General features: G+C 44.8%; 1 protein-coding gene across 1 annotated transcript in view; it reads right to left on the minus strand.

Moving 5' to 3' along the window:
* Positions 1-7570: 7570 nt before the first annotated feature.
* Positions 7571-11949, minus strand: part of LOC109367490 (5-hydroxytryptamine receptor 7-like) — a 9515-nt gene continuing 5136 nt past the window's right edge. Inside the window, exon 2 of the mRNA XM_019615178.2 lies at positions 7571-10607. Within this exon, the coding sequence (XP_019470723.2) occupies positions 9836-10607 (772 nt within the window). The 3' untranslated portion in view covers positions 7571-9835. The remainder of the gene's footprint in view (positions 10608-11949) is intronic.

Raw genomic sequence — 11949 nt, forward strand, 5'->3', positions numbered from 1 at the left:
CTTTATTTAGGATGACCTTGTTTAAATCCACTTGGACCCTCCTGGGTCAGCTTTCACCTTGATTTGTCAGGTTAGCGAGGCTGAGTAAGCTAAATTTGCAAGCAATGAGACTTAAAATTCAAGCAGACACGTCTTTTGGGTCAGTGCATCACTGAAGGGAAGGCTGGTGTCCCACAGTCCCTCTGGCTGCATTTACATGGCTAGCTAAGCATTTGAGCATAAGCCACACTCAAATTAAACCACAAGACTGCTTTAAATGGCCATTTCAGCCCAAGATCTTGAGCGTGGGCAAAGAAGAAAGGGAAAACCAACTTGCTGGGCCATGACTCCCCATGTGTCTCATCATACAGAAGTAGGGGAGATATACCCACAGCGGATGGACACTACAGTTTGGTGCCTTGGCTTCATCAAGGACCAACCATTTGAGAGTTTTCAGCATGCACTGTGTGCCCACAACTTCCCCCATCAATTTAAGGGCTTATATTTATTATTTCTCTCTACTTTTCTGTGTTATTTACTGGATGGAAGGTTTCTAACTGATATTGCTGTCTGATTTTAACGACATCACGGACACAGACTATGGCAGTCCCTGTGTACGTGGGATTTCTGAGTCACCACCAGACACTTCTGCCAAATGTTTTGACACAGCTTTCCAAGACATTGAGATATACACAGGCAGGATAGAATTTATCCATTCAAATGCAGGTAGCTCCAGGGTAGCCATCTGCTCTGGGCGAGTCCCTGTGGGCTGTTTTATAGTGCTTGGAAACAAACAGGCAGTGAAATGCATCTCATCTGCATCAGGCAGCTAATTTTGGTCAGAAGAATAACTTCCTTAAAAGCATTTATTTCTCCACGGCAATGGCAACAGAAGCATTGTGTTACTACCTCAAACACAGGCATTAGGCATAGATGACTCTACCTCATTTTCTGGTCCATGGGCAGCTCTAAATGGAACCTTGATGGAATGTTTTGGTGACCCTGGGTGCCAGGGAAGTCAGTGGAGGTAACTGTGCATCTTGGCACTGCAAGGGTTTGGGAAAGGTAAAAGAAACTTATTTTCTAGCCAGCTCTGTTCATATTCTTTTGAAACATTTCCTGGAAGAAATTCAAGGGAGCATCCAGCCTTTTGTGTCTAGAGATAGTCCCCTATAAGTTTAGATCCTAAAATGCTCTCCTGGGAAAAAGCTGCGGGAAGAGATGGCTCTATCAGGCTGTGCCATGACCCAGAAGAAGAAGGGGAGTACAGCCTCTTCAAAGAAATTCCACTTGTGCCCTTTAGCTCTGTTTTACTCTGCTGAATTATTACTGCTATGCTAACAAAGCCCGTTTGGATTGTGCAATGGGAGTGAGCTCAGCCACGGGAGCTGTGTTGAGGAGCAGGTTGTGGCTGCTCTCTGTGCAACTCATGGTACAAGAGAAACTTGGAGGGATGACATTTATGTGACAGTTCTTATGCGGAGAGGTTGCCAAAAGAATATCTCCCCAGGCTATAAGTGTCCTCAATGTTGTTTTGTGAAATTAGCCATTAGAGCATGGGCTGTGCTGAATTTTGGCTAGCACCTGGCACATGGAAATGGCTGTGCCAAGAGTCTCTCACCTTTAGATTTGAGCACAACTCTTTTTTTTCACTTATTGCCATGTGTCTCTGGAGTAGGGGAAGGCACAATTCCCCTCCATTCCTCTTCCTGCCTCCTCCTGCAGCTCTATTCGGTGATTTAGGAGACTGAGCCATAGAATTCAAACCCAATAATGGGATCGTGCTGATGTATTGATTTACTCTACATCTGATGAGCAGTGCTGCTTTATTCTTCTCTGGGCTCAGCAGTATTACTTGTAGTTCATCTTCAATGAGATGTCTCTCCTTGAAGCTTTTTTAAAAAATGTATTAGTGAGCATCATAAAATGCACGTGCAATATAAAACGCGGGGTGAAAATGTACTACATCACACTGATTTCCAAAAGCAACACATCCTGGGTTGTTATTCGCTTCATTTTCTTTCCTTGATCTTTGGTTCTTGCAGCATTTTCTCACAGCGGTGCTTTTGCTTTCCCTGTAGCATTTCTATTACTCCTGCTAATTTTTTTCCAACCACCTTCCTTGAAGTTGGGGGTTTTTATTATGGGGTTTTCCCTACTAGAAAACAACCTTATCTTGTAAACTGATGGGACAAAAGAAGTCTGAATCCATTATTGGAGGGTTTGGGGGCTAAATTATTATTACTATTATTATTAATATTAATAATAATTAAAATTAATTAATTTAATTAATATTAAATATTAATAATTTAATATTATTAAAAAGGGGGAGGAGGAGGAGTATGGTTAGGGCTAGTTCTCACATCAGTATGGATGCCCAAGACTGATAAATGTTTCTTCTTTCCAACGCTCTTGAACGCGTCATAATATTCATGTTGTTAAACTAAGGACTCATCATCATTAGACATTTCTTGTTGGTTGTTATATAATTGCCAGTGGAAAAACATAAAGAAGTAAGTGAGGAAAAGCAGCGAGCCAATCTTCAAGCAATTGGTGTCCTGATAGGATTTTTAAGTAAATTTGACATCAAAACACGTATGAGGTGGTGTGCAATGAAGTCAACACCTGCTGGAGAAAGATGCCTCTTTGGTCACTATATCAGAAGCACATTTTTTCTTCCAGAAAGACAAGAACATCTCCTTATAGAGACAAACATTTCCTGAAACCATTTGCTTCTCAGCTATTATGAAGGCCATTTCATCCCCTGCTTTGATCCTGCAGTCCCAAACTTCACGCTAATTACTCTTCACTTAGATGGTGAATTAGATGATGAATTCATTTAGATGAATTTATTTGCACTGCCGTTGTGTAGACCGTACAACCTTGAGTTTGGATTTCCAAAGTTTGGCAGCAGCCTTGAATACTCAGAGGATCTATTCACCCTTCTTCTCCCAACAGTCCTGAGATCCAAAGGGCTGATGGAGTGGTTTCCCCATGGACCGTTGTGTTGGAGTCATGTATTGGTGGGCTTGGAGGGCTGGGTGAGCTGTCAGTGAGCCCCAGGGTTGGGAATTTGGATCACTCCCCAGGGCAGTGTATCTGCAGGCACCACTGAACTTATCTGACTGTTAGCATGTTGGATTTGTTCTTGCTAAAGGCTGTTGGCATTCTGATGTCTTTTGAGGATATAATAGAGAAGTGAGTCCCGAGGAGTGACAGCACTAAACTCTGAATAACGTCTCCAAGGACCTAGATACTCAACCAGAACCATTTTCTTTAAGCTGCATCAATTTCCATATGCAGCTCAGATTTTCTGACAATGCTGTAGAAATATCATGCTTGGAAAGAGCAGTTTATCATGAAGAATGTTTCTCCTTCAACCATTAGGAAAAGGCAAAAAAAAAAAGTCTGAAATCCTTTAAAAAAATCCCTGAACATTCTTTCAAAAGTAATTAAGAGGTGACATTCCCACCCACTCTCATCCACTCTCACCTGAGAAACATCAAACGCCCTCAGCCTGGAGGTTTGCAGACAGTCGTGAGATTAAAGGGAAAAAGCAGGGTGATAGGAAGTTAAAGACTGGCAGAAGCCACAGGTAGTCACAGAATCATATCGTAGAAGCAGAGAATGGCTTAGGTTGGAGGGGACCTGAAAGATCATCTGGTTCCAAACCCCTGCCATGGGCTGGTTGCCAACCACCAGATCAGGCTGCCCAGGGCCCCATCCAACCTGGCCTTGAACGCCTGCAGGCATTCAGTCACATGTGGCTTTACTAGGACATTGCTGCTCCCAATCTGCTATTGCTTCTCATGTCAGGAGAACCTCTTCCAGACCATGGCTCATCTGGGTATGTTCATGCCAGGCACATGACGTAAGCTACTGCCCAGAGCTTTGTCTGTGAGTCAAATGGCTGAGGCGTTTAGGAGTCTAAAAATGTACATTTGGCATTCAGATTGTCTGCATTCAAACAGGAAAATCACAGGCTTGTGAGCTGTGCTAATGGTTTACAAGCACGGGGCTGTGTTACCAGGTACTGTCACCAAGTGTCTGGCATGTGGCCACTCTCTTCCTCCCTCTTCTCCTAATTGCTGTATTAACAGACCATGAATGCATTCAAAGGTTCAGATATATGAAGCTAGGAATTGCAGAGAGGCTGAAAAATGGATCTAAGTAATGTGGTTCTTAGGCAGTCTTTCTCATCATCTGGAAAGAGTTAATGTTCACCACCTTTTGCATGGGCTGAAACAAGGGAGGTGGTGGAGTCACCATCCCTGGAGGAGCTCAAGGCCCATGGAGACGTGGTGCTCAAGGACATGATCAGTGGGCAGTATAGGCAGTAGGAGGATGGTTGGACTCGATGACCTTGAAGCTCTTTTCCAACATTAATGATTCTATGATGGTATGATGTCAGACCCTATTTCAGTTTGTGGTGCACCTAGAGCCACATAGACTGTGACACCATGCCGTACCACATCCCCACCTTCCTTGGGCAGGGATACTTTTGTCACAGGGAAGCAGATAACTAAGTAGGAAACGCATGGAATCAACCCTGATGGGAGTTTTTTGTACACTGTGAGCAGGAACCCATTGGCAACCAAGGGACCAAGCCCAAAGTTCATCCAGGGCAAAGTACTGGAGCTACCAAAGAGAGCTAAAGACAGCTGTCTGTTTGCAAGATTTATTCTCCTCCTCCCAGAATAAGACATATGTGGAACATCATCTTTCAATCTCCACTTATTTCTTGTTTCCTTGCAAAATTGCATGTTCTATGTGAAAGATCTTCTGGCCATTAAAATAAAGTGGGCCCATGTAATATGTGTCTGTTTCCTTCCCTGTGTGGGAGAGCAAACACTTCTTTCCTGGTGTTTTGCTTAAGCTCTGTCTCAGAATAATGCACAAGATGAGGAAAAGGAGCCGAGTCTGATGACTGAAATTCTTGCATGCTGAATGTGAAATATTTGCAGGTAAAAATGGCAATAAAACAAGCAAATGGAAAACCATTTCTTATGTAAGAACACAGGCGGAAAGTGTCACAGTGCTGACAGTTGTATCAGACATGCAGCTTAAGTACTGCTAAGAGAAAGTTCAAAACAGAAGGAGTTGTTTCACAAGGCAGGTAGGAGAACTCTAAATTGTCTTGCCCAAGAACAGAGTTGCTAAATATTTACATGAGTTTGAGTGGGAGAGTAGACAAATCATCCAATTCAGAAAATAACTTGGTTGGAAGGGAAAGCTTGGTTTCATGAGCTACTCGAAGGATAGACAGCTTCAAAGGTAGATGGAGTTGCTCAAGGTCTGATCCAGCTGAGATCTGAATGACTCCAGCTGTACCCTTGGGAGCACCAGGCCCAGCACTGGCAGCTGGTAGAGCACTGAGATGCATCAAGTGAGGGTCAGGTGGGGGTTATGGAAAGGCTCTGCTCCATAGGGCAGTGGGCATGGAACAGACTGCCCAGGGCTGTGGGCATGGCCCTGAGCTGCTGGAGCTCAGAGAGCAATATTGGGACATTGCTCTCAGCCATAGGGTTTGGGTGCTGTTTGGAGATGGGGGTTGGACTCAGTGATCCCTGTGGGTCACTCTCACCATCTCACTGATAAGGGTACTGGCTCTTGCTGAGCACTGTGCATCCCCTAGGAGAGGCAAGACGTCCTGTCCCTCTATTTTTTGCCCAACTACAGCTGGGACATCCCAGCTGCTGGGAGACCAAAGGGAGAAATAAGACAGAGATCTACAAAACCATAAATGACCTGGGAATGGTGCATGGAGATGATTGGTTTCAAACTTAAAGAGGGTAGATTTAAGTTGGATATAAGGAAAAAGTCTTTTACAGTGCGGGTGGCAAGGCACTGGAACAGGTTGCTCAGAGATGTGTTTGATACCCCATCCCTGGAGACATTCAAGGCAAGGCTCGATCGGGATCTGGGCAAACTGATCTAGCTGTGGTATCCCTGTTCATTGCAGGGGAGATGCACTGGATGACCTTTAATGGTCCCTTCCAACTCTAAGCATTCCATGGTTCTATAATCACTCACTCACCTATCTAATGGCAGGGCTTGAGTGGAGGAGAAGAACATGGGGATTTTGCTGAGCTCTCCACGCAACTCTCCAGCACGCATTTCTCAGCTGAGCCCATCCGCGAAGTGCTGGCTTGAGGCAGCTGTGAGGTTTTGTGCCCTTTGAGCAGAGACACGCTGGCTTTCACTGCCCTGGGCTTTTCGTTACATCTCTAGCTGATCTCCACCAGCTTTGCTCAATGTCATTATCAAAAATTTCCAAACCCCAGCTGGGGTGGCTGTAGGGGTTTGTCAAAATTGTCTTTTCTCCCAGATCACTTCTGTGTGTGTTTCTGTACATATTTCCTCTGCATGCGGAGTGGGATAAAAAGCTGACTTGAGACCTACTCATTTTATGCCTGAATTACTTCAATTTTCTCTGCCCGAGGCTCCTCATTCTTTTCCACTGTGTTGCTACCGGTCTGCTGGGAATCTCTCCTTTCCTGTAAAAGTTTCTTTTGTCCTCCAAAATGTGCACTTTTCCCAGTGACCTCCGATTTTTGCCCCTTAAATCTCACACAGTTCTGTTAGGCACTTGTGTGTGCACGCTCAATTTCAAAACGGCTCAAATTTATGTTAAGCCATTTTTTATTTTTTATTTTTTTGATGATGCACTGATTCCTGTCTGATATAAAAAAAAAAATAGGCAACGAAACAGAGTGCATTTTCAGCATGGTTTAGCAGTGCCTCTGCAAGAATCTCGAGTCACTTAACTAAAGTGTGGGTGCTCACTTGGGCGTGGAAAAGGCCTTGGTGTCTTTGGATGCACATGGCTTTATTTAACCTAAGTACAGTCTAATCCTGGAGAGTTAAAAAGCAGAAGGCTAAGGTGATGTCGGCACGGTTTGGGTAACACTGCTGGAATGTTCATAAGAGACACCTCAGTATTTTGAGCAAAATGCTTTGTTTGAGTGAAGCTGTCTCCAGAGTTTGGGATTCTCAAAAGGCAGTCTTAGCACTAAAGACTGAGGCAAAGGAGTTATTCAGTTGCTCCACCACATTTAGCAGCAGACCTGCATTTTCCCTGGGCTTCCTTCTGTTATTGACACACTTAAAGAAACCTTTCTTGTTATCCTCGATCTCCCTGATCAGGTTTAATTCCAAGTGGGCCTTATCCTTCCCTGTCACACCTCTGATGGCCTCACAACCTTCCTGTATTCCTTCCAAGGGCCCAGACCCCCTTTCCAAATTATAAATACTTTCTTTCTCCACTTGAGTTTTTCCATGATCTCTTTGCTCATCCATGTGGGTCTTCTGCCACCTTTGCCTGACTGCTTACTCTTCAGATTGCATCAGTCTTGACCTTGGAAGTGGTGCTTGAGTGTCAGTCAAACCTCTTGTGCCCCCTACCTTCCAGTGCTTTAACCCATGGACATTCCATTCCAGGACAAACATTGATTTTAAGACAAACCATTCTGCATGATCCTTAACTTACGAGAAGTTTTGTATTGGATCATCCAGAGTCATATTCTTTCCTCCTTTTCCTCCTGAAGAACAATCAGTTTGAAAAAAAAACAAAAAAACCCACCACTTTTCATATGCTTTCATTTAAAAGGATCAAACACTTAGGTCTTCATAGCTCTTCTACATTCTGTTTTTAAGCAGTGCTAGACATACCATCAGAACAGGGATGTTCAGAAGAATTAAACGAGATTACAAACTTCGAAGGCAGTTTAAGAACTCATAACACAGAAAATTAGTATAAACTTGTCACTACCACCTTATGCATATATATATATATACGATTATTTTGCTGTGTGCTGAATATGAAGTGTTCCATCTTGGGGGCTTTTGCATCCTGGCAAGACATTCTGAATTAGCATCTGGTTAGTTTTAATCCTGACAGCGCAGTCAAAAGGGCATCATTAGCTCCATGGCAGGGAAGAAGATGGAGAGCCAAGGGAGGAAATCAAACCCTGAAGCAAAAACACATCCCTGTGGCCAGTCAGATCCAGTGACCAGCTGCTGCTAAAATGTTGTGACAGAGCTGATGGTGGCCCAAAGTGCTTTCTGGGTGGAGAGGACTTGTTTTTGATAAGTCAGTCCAGAAAGTGGGCAGTCAAAGAATGACCTAGAGACATGTGGGCTTGGGAGTGCATATTGCATGGGCTTGGAAGCAGAGGCATCGTAAAAATTGCAACCAAGATGGGGAAGGGTGATGGGTAACAAGGTGCACCAAAGTGACAAGGCAATGACATTGTAGGGTAGGGAGGTTGTGGTAAAGTTTACCACCTGTTGATGTTCTGGAAGTGTGGAAGAGAGTGAGGGTATGCTCACATCATGTGGTGTCTCAGTGCATCCCTGGAATCCATGTTTTGCAAGATGAAAAATCACAGGAGAATCTCAGGGATACCCCTCAATTTTCCCTGGGCAATAGCAATCTTCTTTGGAAGAAATTGGAGAACAAATCTCAACTTCTGGCACTGTTTTGTGTTCTGGGCAGGAACATATGACTGTAGTGATAACATATTTGGAAGATATGGAACCATAGACTCATACAGTATGAGGCCCTGTTCTTTGTCTTGCATCAATACTTACCATGGAGGCTCCTATAGTGGAGGGTGGGCTGCAAAACTTCTTCTCGAGTCTTTATCTGAACAGTAGAACTTTCTTTCTGTTCAACATCTGACCCCATGGAGCACTGTCCATGTCCTCTTTCTGTTGATGCAAGTTTGATGCAGCAGGGTTGGTCAAGAGCAAAGATGAATGCAGAAAAACAAACCCCCACAAGTACATAAACATAAAAAGACACTTTAAAGCTCAAATACCCTAAGAAATCACACCAAAATAAAGAAACTAGTCTTGTATATGTATTTTTTAAAAAAGATACATCAATTTTAGTGTATTTTTTCAAGCTTGCTAGACATCATACTGAAGCACTGTAAAGCTGTCAGAGAAATTATATACTTTTTTTCTGTTGTCAACCAAAGCGTGCTTTCATGGAGTCAATTAGCCACAGATTATGAACACACATCACTTGTCTGAGAATGAATTACAGTACACCCCAATAAACATATCCATCTTTGCTCACTGGTTATCCCCATGATGGGGATGGCATCGGATTTTCCTATCCAACCATAAAGGAAACTGCATGTTCGTGTTTCATCCTGCAAGTGTGCCTCTTTCAAATGATGCAGTGCTGCAGTGTGAGGGGAAAAAGGGTCACCGGTGTTACTGCTCTGGCGTGCAAACCTGGACATGAGCTCAGTGTGAAGATTGCATTTACACCTGTGGAAAAAGTTCATATAAGCTGGGATGGCATGAGTGCTTGGATCTACAATGGAGCCTATAGCTGCTTTTTATCTGATAGAGAACTGCAGTCAGCATCATCTTTACATGGTGTGTTATGTGCTTTCCACCCACCTTAGAGCCCTTTTTGAAGGTGGAGAGACACAGTCCTATTGAGATTTTTTTGTTTGGTTGGGGGGGTTGCTTTTTCTTTCCTCTCTTTATTTATTTATTTATTTGTTTGTTTATTTATTTTAAGCAGGTGGGGAAACTGAGGCACAGAAAGGTGGTGCGATTTGCCCACAGTTGGTGGTAAACCTTGAAAACCCCAGTCTCTCTCTCAGCTGCTCAACTCCCACCTTGGACACGGTGGAATGGCTGTTTGCTTGGTTCTCTTGTGGAGAACTGCATCCCCTCCAGGAGAGAGGGGAAGAGCGTCACTCTCAGTGGCAATGTCTGGCAGTGGGCAACAGCACCCACAGTTTCTGCCAGCTCCAAGAGGCAGGAGAAGCAAGGAACCTGAAATGGAGGGGCAGGAGTTTGCTGGTCAGGCACTGACTTGGAGGACACAGATCTACAGGATGCATTCGTGTCTCTCTGTGGCTTTCAGGGCCTCGTGCATGCTGGCGGCAGAAAGTCTCCTGTTGATATTCCTGTACCTGCACCTCAGAAGGTTCCAGAAAGTAGTCCTCAAGTCTCGGTTAAAGAAAGCATAAATTAAGGGATTGATGAGGGAGTTGGTGTATCCCAACCAGAGCAGAGTCCTCTCCAGCCTCAGGGGCAGGCAGCTGCAGTGTATACCACAGATAAAAGGCCGAGCCGTTGACATAAGGAAGAACGGAAGCCAACAAAATGTAAAAGCCCCCACGATTATACCAAGGGTCCTGGCTGCTTTTTGTTCCCTTTTGAAGATGGAAATATTCTTCCGGTCTTGCCGGAGCAGTTTGGAGAGAGTGGCACATTCCTCCACCGCCTTGGTGCGCTTGGAGCTGGGATGGCCACGGCTGGAGGCCTCCAGGCAGTAGACACCCTCCTCTTCGTAATGCTTGGAGAAGTTCATGAAGCGGTGCTTCTCAGCGCTCACCTTGGCAGCTTTGTAGATCCGGCTGTACATGACGAGCATGACCGCCATGGGGATGTAGAAGGCAACCCCTGTGGAATAGACCGTGTAGCCAAAGTCCTGGCTGATCAGGCAGACTCTTTCCACGGTGACGTTCTTAGCCCAGCCAAAAAGAGGAGGGAGTGTGATGGAGGCGGACAGGAGCCAAACGATGAAGACCATCTTGGCCATCAGCTTCCCATTTTGTCTCACGGGATACGTCAGCGGCCGAGTGATCCCCAGGTACCTGGAAGAAAAGTTGCAAAGCTCAGGAGGGTTTTGAGGCATAAATACTTCTTAGAGAATCATAGAGTCGTTAGGGATGGGAGAGACCTTTAAGATCATCTAGTCCAACTGCTCCTCTGCCACCAGTATTACCCACTAAGCCGTGTCCCTGTGTATCACACCTACACATTTTGCTTGGGCGATTTGCATTCCTAACCAGTGGTGACACACTGGAACAGGTTGCCCAAGGAGGTTGTGGATGCCCCATCCCTGCAGGCATTCAAGGCCAGGCTGGATGTGGCTCTGGGCAGCCTGGGCTGCTGGTTGGCGACCCTGCACATAGCAGGGGGTTGAAACAAGGTGATCACTGTGGTCCTTTTCAACCCAGGCCATTCTGTGATTCTATGAACTTCAGCCTGGAAAGGGAGTAAGAAATGAATTTCCCAAGTGAAAACATTCCCAGGGATCTGCAGCATCTTCTGTGAAACTTATTTCACACCCCTTCAGCTCTCTTGCCTAAAAACCCTTCAACTATTCCCTGCTGCATTCTTGCAGCCTCCCCATGCATGACACAAGAAGTTACTGAATTTATGAGCACAATCTGGGACCCGCATGGTTTCCTTGGGAATAAAAATAAAGCTTAGTTTTCCACCAGAGATAGTTTGAACAGAGAACATGCAACGAATTTCAGCAATAAGATGTATGCTCATAGAATGGTTTGAGTTGGAATGGATCCTTAAAGCCTATCTGGTCCCACTTTCCTGCAGTGAACAGGGACACTCAAGGCTCCATCAGGTGCTCAAACCCTCATCCAACATGACCTTGGGCATCTCCAAGGAGGTGGGTTGTCCAATGAATGGACCTCCTTATGGGAGACAGCAAAAGCACGTGGTGACCTGTGGGCACATATGTTTTAGTGGCTGGAGTTCTGAGTTATCTTACTAGTGTATATCAACCATCAGCTCCCCTATCAACAACAACATATGACTTCAAAACACCCCCAGTGCTGAGGGGGTTTGTATGACTAAGAAATTTTGTCAACTGTTAGTTGGGAAATCGCAGTTGTACAAATGAGTAGGGAATTAGCCACTGGCAGCAAGGGTTCCCACTGGAAAACTTCTGCTTCCTATTCAGCCCCAATGAGTGCTGCAAAACCCTCCAGCTATCGTATGGATTTCTTTCATGTTATAGCCTCCTTTGTACGAGCCCTGCCTGCTGTCAGGAATTTGTAGGCATTTTTAGGCAGGATGGAGTCACCTCCATAATTGTCTTGGATAAACTGGGTCAGGCTGGAAAGAAAGTGAGAATGGCAGCTGTATGGGCAGCTTTTTGCTGAAAGCTTTTCCAGGGAAAAAAAAGGCTTT

This window comes from Meleagris gallopavo, chromosome 4 (genome assembly GCF_000146605.3).
Source record: "Meleagris gallopavo isolate NT-WF06-2002-E0010 breed Aviagen turkey brand Nicholas breeding stock chromosome 4, Turkey_5.1, whole genome shotgun sequence".
In the NCBI taxonomy this organism is placed as follows: Eukaryota; Metazoa; Chordata; class Aves; order Galliformes; family Phasianidae; genus Meleagris; species Meleagris gallopavo.